Source organism: Orycteropus afer, unplaced genomic scaffold (genome assembly GCF_000298275.1).
Source record: "Orycteropus afer afer isolate SDZICR_OR568_19922 unplaced genomic scaffold, OryAfe1.0 scaffold00488, whole genome shotgun sequence".
In the NCBI taxonomy this organism is placed as follows: Eukaryota; Metazoa; Chordata; class Mammalia; order Tubulidentata; family Orycteropodidae; genus Orycteropus; species Orycteropus afer.
Genome location: NW_006922075.1, coordinates 1,053,957 through 1,073,344, shown reverse-complemented (window position 1 = coordinate 1,073,344; position 19,388 = coordinate 1,053,957). Strand labels below are relative to the sequence as shown.

The window sequence follows — 19,388 nt, the reverse complement described above, 5'->3', positions numbered from 1 at the left end:
AAACACAAACAGGGGAAGACAAACACTATGTGAGGAAGCCAAGGAATGCCAAGTAGCCAAAGAATACAGAACTGTAAGAAAATAAATTTCTGTCTTTAAAACCACCCACTTACAGTACTTGTTTTACAACAGCATTAGGTGGCTAAGACAGTGATGAAGACATATACAGAATTCTCCTAGTCTACCAAGTGAATAACTCTATTCTTCCTTAACTTGTTCTTATGTGGGTTAGGTGGTAGGAAGACTGGATTTCCAAGATCAAAATAAACTTCAAGACTGGTTTTAGTTTCAGGTCTCTGACTATGTAATCATTTCTTCTTGACTAAGCCACTGAACCTCCACAGGTCAAAGCTTAACCTACTTTAATAACTTAACAAAGGTTGTATCTATCTTGTGCCTCTCATTAAGTTGCTGTAAGAATGTTACAATATTTTTAAAACTGTAAGGCATTATAAAAATGTAAAACAAAGTAACTATTGTCTATGATTATCAGCAGTAGCAGTAATAAACTTGGTATTAAAAGGAATTAAACCGTCATGAATTGCATTTATATCTTCACTAAAAAGATTCTGCTTTGATGGTAAGTTGCACTTTGCTAACTTCTACCCCACTGAACCACACTCTACTTCTCTCCCATGAATCTATTCTTTCTGACCTAAGCTCTACCTATTTCTTCACCATATCTATCAATTTGTGCTATCTATCCACCAAGACATGAGTCTTCATACTTAGATAAGAGACTAGCATTCTCCAAGCCAAAAATGTTTTGTTATATTCAATGTTTTGTTATTATGTTAGTACAGTGTTGTTATTTTACTATGAATTATTTGCCAACACTTAAAAATCAAGAGCTTTTGAGGACAAAAAAAAAAAGAAAAAAGAAAATCCAGATTCATGACTGGTTAGGAAAATCTAGTAACATTAGCTGGAATTAAGTAACAGCTGCCCACTATGCTCAGAGAATGTGCTCTCTAAGTTCTATCTACTGACTATGTTTAATACTGGGCTAATTTTTCTCATAAGCATTTCTGCTTGGCCTCTTACACATTTAAGTTTTTGCCCTTTGCCTTATTCTATGCACATCAAAGGATAAGGAGGTTGTGTTTTGGGTTATAGGGAATTGTTTCATGGTCCAATAGAAAAACTTGGGAGATTCTCTTTGTTGTACTGTTTCTGCTGCTCTTCCCTTCTTTATAATATGAATTACCATGCACAGAGCACACATGGGCTCTCTCTCTCTCAATGAAGCTATGCAGATTTTATTGTACTAAATGTTTAAAGCACAAGGGTAAAAGATTTAATTTTTCCATAATATCAAGCTGCTATCACCAAGCAAATAGTCAGTAATGAAACTTGCATTCCTCACCCTTTAGCCCTTGTTTTGCTAAACACATGATCAATTCTGGACTTTCACAACTTTTTATTCTAGAAAGACATGAACCATAGTGTGTATAAAATACAGCTTTCTCCTCTAATTATAGCTTGCTTTCGGGGGGAAACACAGCTTACCACTACAAGTTCTGTTGTCAGTATTAAGAGAGTAGTGGGCTGGGCACCCACAAACAAAACCTCCAACTGGCACAGCCAAGCAGAGGTGGGAGCAGTGCCCATTGCTGGAGGCACATTCATTCCATCCTGCCTGCCGAGAGGAGTGAAAGACGAGGATGTCCATCACATAATCCAAATGGCCCTGAATGATGGTGCGGTTTTGGCCACTGGTTTTGTTGGCACGCTCAATGCTGCGTCGGCTCCAGTCCGTCCAGTAGATGTAATCCTGGTACTGAGTTAAGCCAAATGGATGAGGCAAATCATCTGCTATAACTTCACGGTTGAGTCCTATTTTCAGAAAAGCAGTAGACAGGGGAGAAGCAGAGGGATGAAATATGGTGAGAATTCAAGTCTCCCACTGGCAAAAACAAGAAACATTTTTAAACATGTAAAACATTACATCTGCAAGCAACTTTGAAAAAAAGAACAACTCATTTAAAAGCAATTCTAAAACCAGACCAGTCCTCTGAAATCAATTCATCTGTTGTATGACTTCATGCCTCAAACTTATAGTCCTGCTATAAATCACTCAATTTGTATAATATCCTGTAAATGGCCTATTTTGATTGTGTTTTTTTCTCTACGTAAGGGTCTATTAACTCAACTTTTCTTCTTCCTTCCATAAAAAGATGGAAGTGTACATATAATTATCAGTACAAAAAGTAACTTCAGGTATTACCTAGAGAGTTATAAATTTCGTAACAACAAACCCAGTAATAATGAAATCTCCACATAACAAAGAGATGTGAATCCAAGTACCCAGTCCGCTATTAACAATGTAAAATGGGATATAATTCCAGAACAAAGGGAACAATCTGGGCTGTCATATGAAGTTTTATTAACAGTATTTAACCAATGGTGAGGAGCTCCAGTGGCATAGTGCCTAAGGCAGATGCTAACCAGAAGGCTGGTGGTTCAAACCCATCAGCCACTCCTTGCAAGGAAGGTTGGGCAATCAATTTCCATAATGATAGCGCCTGGGAAACCAAGGAGGGGTCACTAGAGGGCAGTGAGGTCTGTCTGTTTTTTTTTTGGGGTAACCAATGGTGAGTGGTGGTGTTGTTGTTGTTATATGCTGTTGAGTTGGCCCCGACTCATAGCGACCCCTCCTTGGGTTTCCGAGGCAGTATCACTACGGAAGTAGGATTGCCCAACCTTCCTTCCGAGGAGTAAGAGTCACTAATTTTTATATAAAAAGAAAAATACAGCATGTGTTTGAATAAAGAGAAGTACAGCTTACCAAGCATATTTGAAGATTCTATTAAGTTGGTATCCAGGTCTGTCCAATAAAGCCTTCTTTTAGCATAATCAATAGTTAGGCCGTTTGCCCGCCCCACATTTGGAACTAAGGTAGTACGTTCACTTCCATCCATAGCAGCTCTGTCTATCTTAGGTTTTCCACCCCATTCAGTCCAATACATAAATCTAGTAACAAAACAACAATTATTTAACATTTCACTTTTGATAATTTAGGGAAAAGGGCCAAGTTCACACACAGTAACAAAAAATTTAAAGAAAATATAGTCTAAGTCAAGGAAATCGATAAAACAAAATCATGCCTACACTTTTTTCAATTATTTTGGCACCCTCAACTAAATATTTTTTCTTGTATCCCAAAAAGGAAGTGAGTCAGCTTTCCTTAGTCTTTCCAATGAATTTGTTCCATCCAAATCCTAGGAATTGGAAACAAACCAATGATTTCCTTATTGCAGCACTTGCATTTTTAAAACTAATATTCAAGGAGAAAACAATGGATTGAAGCTCTGGTCTCAGAATTTGGTTCATTTCTGAAAAAAAGTATGTATATCTCAATAGAAATAATTTAAGTTTTTAAACTGTCAAACTTACTATCAACTAATCAACTCTCCCCATAAACAAGTTACAGGAGTACATTAAAGGTGAAAATAGTGAGCCTTTAACTGAAGTCAAAAGCAAGTCTGAAAATGCATTTGGTCCCATGGTCCAATGGAACACACTCTATGAATAAGAGCAGTGAATCACCATTTGATATGTGTCAGCTGGGCAATGAATACTACTATAACAATTTCTGTGAAACTTTAGAATATTGTTTTGCTTTTATTTCACTTTTCCAAATTTTTTACTCTAACCTTACAGCAGCCCTGGCTTTTTCAGATGAGGCCAAAGCACTAAAGGAAATGTAAATGACCTATTCAACGTCTTAGAGCTAGATGCATTATAGAGCTAGAATTGGAACCCTAATCCACTATCAAACAGCCTTTCAACTAAACTACTAAGGTGCTAGTTTAGACATACTGTATACTGGGTCTAGAAAAGCTGTCCACAATGCCAGCTTGCATCAAATACCTATGGACAAACATTCACTCATCAGCCTGTCAGCTGATGGCCAATTTGGTAGTAATGTATGAACATGCTTTTCTGAATATTAAAGCTGGTCTCAGGCTTTGTTTGCATTTATACTTGTCAGTTCACAGGCATGTGCACACCACAAGGGCTAAAGAGAAACAACTGTGAGAGAAATTTCACAATTGCCAGCAGTGACCTATACTAGAGTCCTTAGTCCCAACTACTAAATTTATCTGTCTGGCAACTAATGCTTAGAGTCAAGATTATCATAATTCTACCTCAGCAAAACTGACTTTGATATGGTGATATCAGGGAAACTATTTTTAATTACAGATATGGCAAATATGTTTACATGTTCACACTGTTGGCTTCTGTTTTTAAAAGTGGATTTTTTCTTCAAATTTCAGATAGTTACCGGGTTTTTAAAACTTGCTGAATTTTTTTTTTTTTTTATCGTGATTTGGGTGAAAATTTACAGAGCAAATTCACTTTCCATACAAAAATTTGCTGAATCTTTCAAGAAGAATCATTTACCCTTAAAAATGAAGTCATGTTGTTAATAAATACTTTATCTTATTGAGATATACTGTCTCCAAGTTTACAATAATGATCAGACTAATCGTAAATTTTGAATTAATGAATATTATAAAAATGCAACTTTAATTGAAGTTACTTCTTAGCACGTAACAACATTTCCATGGTTAACTATGATAGGTTTGGAATTTGGTATAACTGGGGAGGGAGTATGTGCAAATTTTTACTTGATAATGACTTTTTTTAAAAAAAGGTTCGCTTAGTATATAAATATTAATTAGCAATCTGATTATATATCCTCTTTACTAATCTTTCTTCACCTGCTGTTAATGGCAAAAGTAAAATTTTGCTAATAATTATTAATTAAAATGTCAAATTAATGGTTTAAAATAAACCATATATCTAACATTAGTGTCAGATTCTTAATAAGCATTACTTAAGGCATCAAAAAGATAACCTTGAAACAAGGCCATGTTCCTCAAAACGTGCAGTGCCGTTTCAAAGAACAAAAAACACAAAGCTTACCCTTCAGCGGGGTCCAATGCAAGCGCTCTGGGACTGTCTAGGTCTTTCCACACCAAAACTTGTCGGTGTTGCCCATCCAACTTTGAAACCTCAATTCGATTTGTTCCTGTGTCTGCCCAGTACAAGTTCTTCCCAAGCCAGTCTACTGCCATGCCTTCTGGATAATCTAACCCAAATTCTACCACATGTTCCAATGCACTGCCATTCATAAAGGCTCTGCTGATGGTCTGCAAAAACAAGATTAACAAGTCACATGGCTTAAATATAAAACACTATCCAGAAAGAGGTTTTGTTTGTTGAGGGTGGAGGAGAGGGTAAAAGAGCCAAGAGCATACTATTTCTTAATAAAATTCATGTATTTTATGAACAGAGAAAAAAAAATTGATGTTAATCTCTAATGCCAACTAGAGCATGTAGAGATAGATAATTTTTATCCGGTTTTAATTAATGGAGCTGTAACCTCAAGTTTTATTGTCAATTCAGGAAGACAAATTTGAAACTCTTAAAGACCAAAAATTTATTCTAGTAAGACACTGGAATGACTTTTCTTTTTAAAATTAGCAATCAAGAAAAAAAGATGTGACCAGAGTATTGTAGACTTAGCTGTTACCAACTTTCTGAAGGTAGAGAGTATGACAAGTCGTGTCAATTTCACATGCTATTAAATCTTATAAAACACTATATAACTATTATCATTTATTAACACTGTAGTTTCAAATCCCCGAAATATTTTTAAATAATCACATTTCAGGCTAATAATAACAGCTGCTACTTCTTGTCAAGTACTGCCCTAAGCACTTTGTATATACAGATTTTCTCATTTAATCTTCACAAAACCCCTACAAGGTAGGTAGGCATCATCTCTATTTTCAAGATAAGGGAACACAAAGGCAACACAGTGAACAAATTTATTTATTTAATTTGTCCCTTATTCAATAGATTTTACTGAACATCATTAGAATCCAAAGTTTGGCTCTAAAATGTCTGTATTACATTAGATAAGAATTTACCCAAGTCATCTAAACAAGCCCAAAACAATCTGGGAGAAGGAAAGATAAGTCTCCAGATTTTCTGATTAGGAGCTTCCTCTCATCTACTGTCTTCAATGTGCTTTTCAATATTTATTCTGGGAAAAAGAAAATAAAGTTATATTATAGAGTTATAGAGTCCTGTGGAAGGAGCTCGGGTAGTAATCAATTGCTTCAAACCACTCCACCAGCTACTCTGTGAGAGAAAGATGAAGTAGTCTGCTTCCATAAAGATTTACAGCCTTGGAAACCCTATGGGGCAGTTTTATAGAGTTCCTATGAGTCAGAATCTACTGGATGACAGTGGGTTTTATAGCTCATAAATAGCATTTTTCTCTCTCAGTCTCCAAATTTCTGTTTAAAATAAACTGAAAACCAAGCCTCTGTAAGTCATATATGCAAAGCATACAACTGCTTATTTAGTTAATGGCAATAAATATTATTATCAATGAGAACAAAGTAAAGGAAGATTATGCCTTGCAGATTTAGCAATGTACCTTGTATTAAAATAAACAAAAAAACAAACCCACTGCCACTGAGTCAATTGAGACTCGGCAACCCTTTACAGCAGAAAACTGCCTCATCTTTCTTCTGCAAAGCTGCTGGTAGGTTCAAACCGCTGATCTTTTGGTTAGCAGCTGAATGCTTTAACCACTATGCCATCAGAGCTCCCAATAACAAATTACTGAATGGGCCTTTCTTTTTACTTCCTTTAAAAAGATAAGGTTTTCTGCTGAATTTTGCCTATCAAACAACAGGGAGGTAGGTCACAGCACTGAGATTAAAAAATTCTAGAAACACCCCTTTCAGGCCCCAGCTTCAATGTTCCAATTCCTTTGCTAACCTTGAGTGATATATCAGTCCAGTAAATTCGGTTGTCTGTCACATCAAAATCCAAAGCAGAAGCTTCTTTGACACCAGTGAGTGGAATGGCCACATTATTATTGTTAGTTTCCAAAGATATTCGCCTGATATCTGCTCTCCGTGAAAATAAAAGGAAAGCCTCCGGAACAATACAGGTCTTCATGTCACTGATGAGTTCAAAGCCAATGGGGCAGGCACAGCGCAAGCCCTGAGGTCTATAAAGACAAAGATGGCTACATCCCCCATTTTCCTCAGCACAGGGGTTGGAACCTGAAAGATGAATTAATTATAAAAGGGTACAGACGGACACACACATTGACACATCAACACATTTTGACTTTAAAATGACTAAGCATTTGGTTCACCAAGACCTATGATTATGCCTGCTCCCAAATCTAGATTTCAGTTCTAATCTCACAATATTAAAATCAAATAGGCAATGCAACAATGGTTAAATACAGGGGATACTGTGTTAAAATATAGAAGGTAAAATACTTTACTTTGTACTTGAGTAAACTTTAAAATAAAATAAATTACATTATTCATACAATAGGACTGAATTATTTTGACAAAGAAAGTTATATGTATGTATATATGTATTTAACCTTTCAATTGAAACTATGCAGCCAGAGTACAAAACCAGTGTTTAAGAGATCCATTTCCTGCTAAAGAGGTTAACAGGTAATTCCTAGGTTGTCTCAATTATTTTCTTGGGGGGTAGGGATGGGTGTGTGTGTGGGGGTGTTCAGCCTTAAGGGAGATTTAGCTCTTAAATATACTAATTAGTTAACAATTTGCAATACTGTTTTATAAGGTGCTATCTCTATCTTCTCTCATTCCTGGCTTCCATCTCTAAGAGAGCTTCAAAATTACTTACCAATGATTCGATGGACGTTTGTGGCCTTTAGGCCCATGAGGTCAGGCAGTTGATCTATGATGATTTCCCTCTCTGCACTTCGTTTGTGTACTCTTTCGATGCTCCGCCTCTGCCAGTCAGTCCAGTAAACATAGTCACCCAACAAAGTAAACCCAAATATGTGAGGAATTTTGTCTTCCACAAGTACTTGTCTTCCAGTGCCATCAGTATTCATAACCTTCAGTTAAAGTTTAAAGAGAAGGAAGAGGTAAGGGTGTATACTTATCTTTTATAACTATGTTAAAAAAGACAAATCCAACTGCCTATTGCATCAAAACCTAAGAGTCTTCTTATTATTCCTATTTTAATGCTGTCACAAAATCAAAACATTTCAATTCAATTAAAATAATTTCAAACAGTCAATATTTGACCTTTATTTCTCCAATCTTTTATTACCCTTCCTACTAAAAATTTTTTCAACTTTAGATTTATGAAGATCTCTCCTATTAAATAACTATGCCAACTAAAAATATAATCCCATCAATTTTGTGTATGTTTTCAAAGTATAGTGTACCCTTCCCACATATTATTTTATTACATATTTTGTTTAGTATTTCATTTTATCCTAAGAGTTTTTCCTTTTTTATATCTAAAGAAACTGAGATTCAGATAAAGCATAGAGCTTGTAAACAGTTAAGTCTTTTTTTAGAACTTCTACTTAGCATGCTTTCTAATTTCTATTATTTTTGTTTAAATAAAATTAAAAGATAAAAAGGGCTCTCATAAAATCTCTCATCCCCCTGAGGTTATAATTACAAAAGTACCTGGAGTTTATGATACCGTCTCTTCAACTAAATTTCAAGAAAGTAGGATGTACCTCATTCCAACTACCCTTTAGCAAAATTATCAAATTCTTTCTGATACTCTCATTATACACACATCAACAATTTCCATAAAAGGTATTTTTTCTGTCACTGACATTCAACAACATGCTTTAATCTTTTGTTCTGAAAATGTAAAAAACTAAAGGGCTATATAGCTTATTATTTCCTACCCCTATATTGTTTGCTTTTGCTTCTTAGATATTTGGTAAATAATACAATGACTAAAAGGGAGCAAACAATTTGACACTTTGATCAGGGTACCTACTTTTGCTGCTCTGTCAGCAACACTCTCAAATCAAACAACATTAATAAATGTATCTAATACATACAGATCACCATGGAAGACATTATAATAAATGCTAAGAGGTTTAGAACAAAGTTTTTTTTCAGCAGAGATTACAATCTAGTTGGGGAGGTTAACTATATTGACATTAACCCCCCCCGACACAAAAAGATATGTAAGCAACAAAGAAAAAGTTCATCTCGAAAAAGTAGAAAAATTTTTACAAAGAGAAAGAGAAGATTTTACAGAGTAAGAGAAATAACGTGTTAAGGATGCATTTGATGTGTTTGATATCAAAACACTGACTATAGAAAGAACATGAAAAGGATTCAAAGGAGATAACATTAGGCAGATACCACTTTGTGGCAGGTATTAAATTCCAGGACAAGGGGAACTATAGAGAACAAAGAAATTCTGAAACACTTTATAGGAGAGTGCACAAAAGAACTGTATTTTCAGGAAGAGCTCATTTACTTTTGTTACTGTGTTCAGATTACATTGTACTAAAGAATCTCTTTTCAAAGACAGAATTATGGTTAGCAAAATATTTCTAGTTTCTGTAGGATAGTAATGCCATTGAGTCTGTTCCAATTCACAGCGATCTTATGCACAACAGAACAAAATAATGTCCAGTCCTGCACCATCCTCCCAATCACTGCTGACCTTCTGCTTCATACCTGTTTTGGTTCTCTAGTGCTGCTACAACAGAAACCACCACAAATGCACGGCTTTAACAAACAATTTATTCTCTTACAGTTAAGGAGCCTAAAAGTCCGAGTTCAAAGTGCCAGTTCTAAAGGCTGGGTGAAAGCCCCTTGATCTTGGGCTTCAGCTCTGCCTCTCTGCTTCCGGCCCACTGAAGCTGGAGGCTTCTCTTAACTCAAATAGCTGCTGGCTGCTGAAGTCGACAAAGCCAAAGTTGCAAGTAAAATGGCACAGTCCCAAATTATCAAGCAACATGGCAGGCCACTAGTTCAAGTCCAGAAACAGCCTCAAGATGGCAGGCCACTGAGATGAAGACAGCCAAATGCAGGATCCAGATGTTCTAAAAAGCTTGAGACCTTTCTCAAAGCTTATTACACACTGGAAGCAGACAACATCCCTACAGCAGCTACTCAGCTGCTCACAGTAGATTCCACCACTGAGTTGATTATCAATTTCATCATGGGAAGAAACTACATCCAGCTGCCCAGCCACTCAAAACCATGCCCAGCTAAGTTAACACATAACCAGAGTAATGAGACAAAATCTAGCCATTCATGTTTTTAAGGAGCATTCCAGCTATACTTCCTCCAAGACAGATTTGTTCATTCTTCCAGCAGTCCACAATACATTCAATATCCTTTACCTACATTCAAATGCATCAATTCTTCTATGGTCTTCCTTATTCACTGTCCAGCTCTCTCATGCATATGAGGCTACTGAAAATACCATGGCTTGGGTCAGGTGCATCTTAGGCTGTGAAGTGTCATCTCTGCACTTTAACACTGCAAAGAGGTCTTTTGCAGCTGATTTGCCAAATCTATACATCATTTGATCTCTTGACTGCTGCTTCCATCTGGGTTGACTGTGGATCCAAGTCAAACAAACTTCTTGACAACTTCATTTTCTCCATTTATGATGATATGATGTTGCTTACTTAGCTGTGAGGATATTTGCTTTCTTTACGTTGACATGTGATCTCTACTGTCAGTTGTAGTAGTCTTTGATCTTTATCAGTAAGTGCTTCTATTCTTCACTTTCAGCAACCAAGGCTGTGTCATCTGCATATTGCAGGTTGTTAATAACCACAAGTCTTCCTCCAATCCTGGTGCCACATTCTTCCTCACATAATTCAGCTTCTTGGATTATCTGCTCAGCATACGGACTAATGATAGTGAAACTCATTTACCTGATTTACCTGATGCACAGCTTTCCTGATTTTAAACCATGTGGTGTCTTCTTGTTCTGTCTGAATGATTGCCCCTTGGTTTAAGTACACACTTTTCACAATATTATCCATAATTTGTTAGATCCACACAGTCAAATGCCTTTGTATAGTTAATAAAACACTGGTAAAGATTTTTCTGGTATTATCTGCTTTCAGCCAAGATCCATTTAACATAGCAATAATAACCCTCATTCCACATCTTCTTCTGAATCTGGCTTGAATTTCTGGAAGTTCCCTGTCAATATAATGCTGCCACCAGTTCTGAAATATCTTCAGCAACGTTTTGTTTGTGTGTGATATTAATGTTACTGTTTGAGAATTTCCACATTCTGTTGGATCACTTTTTTTTGGAATGGACACAACTACGGATCTCTTCCAGTCAGTTGGACAGATAGCTGTCTTCCAAATTTCTTGGCATAAATGAGTAAGCACCACCAGCACTGTACTCATTTGTTGGACATCTGAATGGGTCTTGTCAGTTCCTGGAGCCTTGTTTTCTTCCAATTTCTTCAGTGCAGCCTGGATTTCTTCCTTCCACACCATCGATTCTTGATCATATGCTACTTCCTGAAATGGCTGAAGGTCGACCAATTCTTTTTGGTACAGTGACTCTGTGTATTCCTTCCATCTTTTTTGATGCTTCCCTCCATTGTTCAATATTTTGTCCACAGAATCCTTCAATATTGCAACTCGAGGCTTAGTTACTTCAGTTTTTTCAGCTTGAGAAATCCTGAGTATGTTCTTCCCCTGTGATTTTCTAACTCCAGGTCTCTGTACATTTCATTGTAATACTTTGTTTTCTCAAGCTGCCCTTTGAAATCTTCTGTTCAGCTCTTTTACTAATTCTTCCATTCACTTTAGTTACTCTCCATTCAAAAGCAAGTTTCAGAGTCTTCTGACATTCATTTTGGTCTTATCTTCCTTTCCTGTCTTTTTAATAATCTTATTTTGCTTTCTCCATGTATAATGTCCTTGACGTCATCTCACAACTTGTAACTGGTGTTCAATAATGTGTCAAATCTAATAGAGGTCCACAATCCCTATGAGTCGGCTGTATTTCAGAATTATTTTTTATATTTAGAAAGGTTAAATAATGTATATAGCATATCACCTCCACCTGGGTCTAAGGCAGCACTTTATTTCTAAACACATTAGTATTCTGTAGCAAACAGATAAATATTTTCATAAAGTGGGACAAAGATTACAAACAGCCTTCCCCACATTACTTCAGGTCAGGTTTTCTACCAATTGAATTAACAAAAAAAACCTGTAGTTTTTCAGAGCTTTGGATTTCAGAACTGCAGATAAAGGACTGTGGGCCAAAAATGTTTTGTTGCTCTTCACTCTAGTCCCTTGACAAAACTGGGGTTTGTATCAATGTTAATGCTGCACTAAGTGCAAACTAGGGTCTCAGGAGGAAGAAAAGAAAGCAAAAGACATAGTAGAAAGAAAAAGGACTTTAACAACATCTGATGAAACAACATAAAATAGTAACAAAGGTCTTATGGAAAGTCTTCTGAATAGCACAGTGACCAGAAACTTATTTCCTAAAAAAAAAAAAAAAAAAAAAAACTAAAGCACTGCTGTCAAGTCGGAGCCAACCCATAGTGACCCCTCCTTGGTTTCCAAGGCAGTATCACAGCAAAAATTAAAGTAAAATAAATAAATATTTTTTAAAAAGTAAAGTGCACACTAAAGCAAGACATATCAATTCACATCTACTTCTTCCCTTAATTCCTTATCACTGTTTTCATCTATTATAGTTTTTACTACAGGACTGGGTCTAGAACTGTGCTGTCCAATAGAAATATAATACAAACTGCAAATATGAGCAACATGTATAATTTTAAATTTAAAAACTACAAAGAATTAGGTAAAATTAATCTTAATTATAGATTTATCTAATATATCCAAATTGTTTTTATTTCAACATGTAATTAATATGAAAATTTTTTACTAGTGAGATTTTTACTACTTTTTTCACACTATGTTTTCTGAGTGTGTATTTTACACTTAACACATACACTCAGGCTTATCTCAGACTAGCCACATGTAAGTGCTCAAAAGCCACATGTGTCTAGTGGCACCTGTATTGAACTGCTCAGGAGTGACTATACAGCCTAAAGTAAAACTAGTTTGTTCTTTCTTTAGGTTGATCTCCCTCTTCCATAGCCCTATATTCAGTCTTGCCCCAGACTCATCTTGCTCCGTAAAGTCACAAAAATTTAAATGTTTTTCATTTGGTCTTTCCTTTCTCCTCAGCTATTCCATATTTAATTTTAATATGGGTAAAAATTATTTAAGAGAATAAAAGGGCCATCTACTTCCGTAGAGATACCTCCTTGGAAACCCAAGGAGGGGTTGCTATGAGTTGGAATTGACTTGATAGCAGTGAATTGGTTTTGGTTTTATATTTTTTTAAAAATTAATAAATTAACAAAACACTATTTGTCCTTTTCTTACATCATATTTTCAAGTTTGTCAGTCAAAGCCCTGGTTTAATTTGTAAGAGTGCAAAGACAAAGGTCTGTGCCATCCATTTCTTTTAGGCTATTTCAAAATGAGAGTATTAAAATTATTAGATATATTAATAAAATAATCCATTTCTGCCACTTCCTTAGCCCTTCCCTTAAGACATGCTGCATTGTACACTGGTTATGTACTAATAATGGTACAAGCTGCATGGTTCATGATGACTTTTTCTATATACTGAAATTTTCCATATTAATAAATAAATAAAGAGGGAAATATAAGTAACAAATCCAAGGAGATCTGGATGATGATGATGATGATAACTGATGTTATTCATAAATGCTGCCAACATTTTTACTGCTGATATGTGGAAAGCAATTACAAGGATCCTGTGAAGGGATTAAAGGATCAACAGTTTAAAGAAATCTGATTCTGAGTCTTTGCATCCAAAGAACCATGTATTTCCCTTTATACAGAGTTCAATGATTATTTTGTGAAATCTGTTTCCTTCAGTTACTTTTGCAGAGTTGGCTCTGCTACGAGAAAACCAGCTTCTTCTCTAAACACTTCTCTTGTACCAGCCACACAATCTTATTCTACTGGGCAGAAACAAAATAGTGAAACAGTAATATCCTGCTTTTTTTGTCTCAAAGGAAATCACTATTGTATTTCTTATACTCAGTGACTAAAAGTTTTGGACAAGTTATTAGGCTTCTGATAGGGTTTTAAGCCCCTTATGTTCAAAATAACAACACAAATCCTGGTAAAAGCCTACTTGTACATTCTGATCCTAGAACAAATGAACCATGTTAGGGGATTCCAAAAAATTACTCTCATGTTTTAATAGCTGAGCCAACAATAATTAAACCTCTGGCAACTCTTGAGGGTGTGCACCATTGTAATACCTCAGTGTAGTTTAATTAGTTAAATTGAAATTAGGTTTCCGTCACTTCTAAAATCTTCCTCCAAGTATGAACCAGCGTCTCCATTAGTTTCAGCTGTTTCAACCACACTGTGGTATACATTAGGTTTAACATTCTAGGCATTACCAAGTATCACAAACCACATTAAATACAGGCTACAACAGAAAGCAGATGCAGGTTAACCAAAACATTATTTCCACAGAGATGAGGTAATGGCAAACCTTCTATAGACATCACATCCAGTTCTTAAGTAGCTTCACATTAGCTCATTAAATGTCAAGATGGGATTATCCACGAAAATTTGGAGCACAGCCAGTCTATTACCAAAACTGCTCCTATGGAACTTGACTAGACACGTTCAAGAAACAGATAACAGTAGGACAACTAAGCTCCTACCATAAAATGTGCAAGAGTGAGAATGCTATAAAGTGCCAAAGAGAAATTCAAATTATTCTCACAATGAACCATTCTTCTTCTAACGTTATAGCCAATATCCAATACTCAAACAACAACAAAAAAAATTATGCAATATTTAAGAGAACAATTAAAGAGTTCTGCATTCAAAACCTTTTAACCTACTTTTTAAGATATATCGTATTTCACTAAACACAAGTGATTTTAGTATGAAGAAAATAAAAGCATCATGGTCACATCAGGTAGTTTTACAACATTTTTACAAGGGTCTATGCTTAGAATATTAAACATTTGCAGATTACTATTACAAACAATAGTCTAATTTACAAACAGTTAAGAATTGTGATGACCAAAGCTTACTAAAACCTGAACTATTCAGGGAAATTATAAAGTTGAGAAAAACAAACAATAGCATCATTATAATGAATACCAACAACACCTTGGTCAATTATATGCAATTGCTTCATGAAACTCTTCTGCCAGCCTGTCTCCTGGAGTCTCAAGTAAACTCTAATGGGGAAAACACTAGCATGTTAGCACGGGAAAGCTGCTGTCCTTTCTTTCATACTTTTCAAGCACAAGTAAAGTAAATTCTATTTGAATCTGAGTACTTGGGAAAACATCCACTGTAATACCTTAGTATTAAAAGGCAGACTACTGCAGTACCAGTGAGCACACCATATGCTCAGATCTTGGTTTTTTAAACACTATTCTCCATTAAAGAGCCCTGGTGATGCAGTAGTCAAGTGCTTATCTGCTAACAGAAAGGTCAGCAGCTTGAACTCACCAGCTACTCCATGGGAGAAAGTCTGCTTCCATAAAGATTTATAGCTTTGGAAACCCTACCGGGTAGTTCTACTTTCTCCTGTAAGGTCACTATGAGTAAAAATTAACTTGATGGCAATATTCTTGTTTATTTTAATTCTCCATTAAAAGGAACAGGACTACTTGAAGAAATAGCTGAGCCCAGGGCTAGGACAGGGGAAATATGAGGATGGGATATATAGCTGTACCACAAAGTAATAAAATGCTTTAAAATGATGGGGATATGTGAAAAGGACCCATGTGTAAACTCGCAGGCACTCCCAATAGCCAATTTCCAAGACAATGTGTGCAATAAAATGAGAAAAAAATATACCCCTTAAATATATATTACTCTATGGAATATATATTACTATAAACAAACAAGCAAAAAACCAAGGGAAAGGGACAGCTCTTCCTTACAGTATAATTTCAATTAAATAAATGTAGAAAGAAATGATGAAGTAGTATCAAAGTTAATTTTCTAGTGAACATGATTATGTAGAATGAACCTGGACAAAAGATGCAGAAATTTCTGCAAGTCTGAAATAATTTCAAAATGAGTAATAAAAGAAACAGCAGAGCACAACACAAAAAAGTAGCTTATTAGGAATCAGTAAACGTGAATTCTAGTCTTGTTCTCTCTAAATGGAAAGTTGTATGACCTTGGGTAAACAAAAGAAGCCAATGAAGCAAAAAGCACCAAGTGCTGCTGAATTTTTGGGAAGAGAACTCTGGGACAGAAAAAAAACAACTGCTGTAAAATGTTGATGTGACTATATTGCACTACCCAGAAATAATGGGTAATTTTTTGAGACCTGGAATCAGCTTTCTTTTATTTCGAGACAACAACACTTTGATAACCCATGAAATATGTTTACTTACTATTAGCTGACTAATGAAATCTATTGTGACATAGTTGTTTTTCATATTTAAAAAAAGAGCAACTACAACACAGAAAAAATAATATGACTCTTCACCAAGTATACAAACCAAGACACTAGTCAATTCAAAAAAAAAAAATAAATAAATAAATAAATAAATAAATAAATAATCTGAACAGACGTTTTATTAATTACATAAAGAATTAATTTCATTCCTATTTACAAATTCTACAAGTGTGGCATATTTCTGACACTCAAAATTACAAATGAAATGTTTAACAAATACTATTCTATTTAAAATCTCAGTGGAAAAAAAAGGGAATTCTAATCCTTCTCAGAGGTTTAGTTATTTCATATCAAGTCTACCAAAAACCAAATTATAAGAAATAGAATGATAAGTTCAGGAAATATGGTAAAGTTCAAGAAAAACAAAAAATTACAAGGCTTGTATTATAACATTCTTAACAGGTCTAAATTTTTATACTGCAGACACACAAGAGAAAAAAAATCAAGTCAATCCATTGTCCACTACGAAAACTTTTAAAAATGACTATTAAACAGAATCTTTAAATCAGAGCTTTGAACTGGTTTAGTTGTGGCTGATGAAACGCAATCAGAAGAGACCCACATCTGTAAAATGTGGGTGAAGCAAGATGATAATCGGAACAGGAAAAAGGTTGAAGCCCTACAACAGAAGACGTATACTGAGTCTTTTCAGGAGCCTCATGAGGGAGACTGGATTATTACCAAGACTGTGGAGACCAACACATATTCAAAGAGGTGCAGGTGGCTTCCATCTTTGAATGGAGCACTGTGGTTAATGACTGATTGTCAAGACATTTGATTGCTATGCAACATGCATGCTGCCTTTGTTTGCTAAGAGGGAGAGTAAGTTAAGTTTCTAGCAGGGCACAAAACAAAACCAAACTCGCTGCCATCCAGCCAATCCTGACTCACAGCGACCTCTCCTTGGGCTTCCGAAGCAGTATCTCCAGGAAGTAGACTGCCCAGTCTTTCCAAGGAGTGGCTGGTGGGTTTCAACCACCAGTCTCCTGCATAGGAGTCAAATGCCTTAGGCACTATTTTTCTCATTCTGGTTTACTCACATTTCACAAATTCGGGGCATATTGCTTTCAGTTTGTTGGCAATGACTGAATGGAATGAACCAGTTTGAAGCCCTGCTTAAATACAGGTGGTGACTTTAAAGTGAAACGAGAAGTTAAAATACCTACACCACTGTTAATTGCTCAATGTTCTCTCTATACAGTCTCTCCTGAGAAGTCCCCAAACTATGCCTTGCCTACTCTCCCCAATTTTTTTTTTTTTTTACTGTGATTGCGGTGAAAAGAGCAAATGCACTTTCAATACAGCAGTTCACACGCACTTTGTCTCATGACATTGACCACAATTCACCACAATGCAACAGCTCCCCTCCCACTTCCTCCCGAGAGTCACCTCTTCCCTATGTCCATCCCTCCATGCCCTCCTGCCCCCTGAGCTGTCTCCCGGTGCATAAGCAGCCCTCCTTTCTCCCATGATTGTTCTCTCCAAGGAGTGTATCTACTAGAGGTAAATGTTCAACTCATATGCCTGTCTTTTGTTTGTCTGGAAGCCACAGGTATGGGTTCAATTCCAGACCTGAAGGGCAGCTAGGGGCCATAGTATCAGTGTTTCCACCAGGCTCTATCAGACCAGCAAACATGGTCTCCCCCACCCGCACCAAATGATTCTGAATTTTGTTCCACATTGTTCTCCCTCTATCCAGGGTCTCCTACATAGATTCTCCTCTGAGTGGTTGACAGTGGTAGCCGGGCACCATCTAGTTTTCTGATCTCATAGCTTTATAGGTTGCAGATCATATGGTGTACCAGTCACTAGGACTAACTGTTTCCATGAATCTTTGGTTTTCTTCATTCTTCCTTGCTCTGGATGAGGAGAGACCGATCATTACATCTAAATGACTGCTTGCAAGATTTTAAGATCCCAGTGGCTAGTCACCAAGGTGGAACGATGTTTTGTGTAGTATATTATGTCAACTGAGCTTGATGTCCCATGACTATGGTCCCGAGCCCACAGATTCAACTACTCAGTACCTCTGGGTAGTTGGCTGGGACCAAGAAGTGACTACAACCTTCTCCCCTGTCAGCTATACTATAGCCCTGGGAATTCAGATCATGCAAATACACTCAGGATCATTGTCTGCCAACCCTATACATGGTCTTAGACACACTCCCCACTTCATAGACACACCTAATAATTCAGCCTGTCCACCCATCTATCCATCCGTACACCCATGTGTACCTTCACTGACAATACAGTAGTGTATGTGCAAAAGGGTTCATCTTTGTTGTCTGTACCTCCAATGTACCTCTCTATATCTTCTTCTTTGTCAATGCCATCATGTTGATCACTCACATTTGGTACATTGCCCTTCTCTTTACCCAAATCAATACTTATCTCTATCTATCTAACAGTGTTCCCTCCCTTCCCCTCCCACCCCTGGACGCCAACAATGGAAATTTCTTTCCATCAATAAACTTTCCCTTGACTTTTACAATAATGGACTAATATAATATTTGTCCTTCTGTGATTGACTTATATCACTCAGCATGCATAATGTTCTCCAAGTTTATCATGTTATGCAGTGTTTCGCAGATTCTAGGTTATTCTTTATGGTTGCATAGTATTCCATTGTGTGTATGTACCAAAGTTTGGTTATCCATTCTGCAGCTGATGGACACCAAGGTTGTTTCCATCTTTCGGCAATTGTAAATAGTGCTGCGATGAACATGGGTGTGCATATGTCTGTTCTTGTCATGGCTCTCAATTCTTTAGGATATATACCTAGTAATGGAATGGCTAGGTCAAATGTTATTTCTAATTCCAACTTTTTAAGGAATTGCCATACTGCTTTCCACAGTGATTGTACCATCTCACAGTCCCACCAGCAGTATATGAGAGTCTCAATCTCTCCGCATCCTCACGAGCATTTGTTATTTTCTGTCTTGTTCAACTTTGCTACTAGTGCTGCAGCAAGTTTAAGTGTTTATTCATGTCTTCTGACTATTACTTAATTGGATTATATTTGTCTTTTGGTTATAGAGGTGTTGCACTTTT

General features: G+C 36.3%; 1 protein-coding gene across 1 annotated transcript in view; it reads right to left on the bottom strand.

The window, feature by feature from the left end:
* Positions 1 to 19,388, bottom strand: part of LRP6 (LDL receptor related protein 6) — a 255,064-nt gene that overhangs the window by 53,269 nt on the left and 182,407 nt on the right. The window contains exons 9-13 of the mRNA XM_042782839.1: positions 7,702 to 7,918; positions 6,805 to 7,094; positions 4,933 to 5,159; positions 2,789 to 2,973; positions 1,510 to 1,836 (exon numbers count right to left, since the gene is read on the bottom strand). Of these exons, the coding sequence (XP_042638773.1) occupies positions 1,510 to 1,836; positions 2,789 to 2,973; positions 4,933 to 5,159; positions 6,805 to 7,094; positions 7,702 to 7,918 (1,246 nt within the window). The remainder of the gene's footprint in view (positions 1 to 1,509; positions 1,837 to 2,788; positions 2,974 to 4,932; positions 5,160 to 6,804; positions 7,095 to 7,701; positions 7,919 to 19,388) is intronic.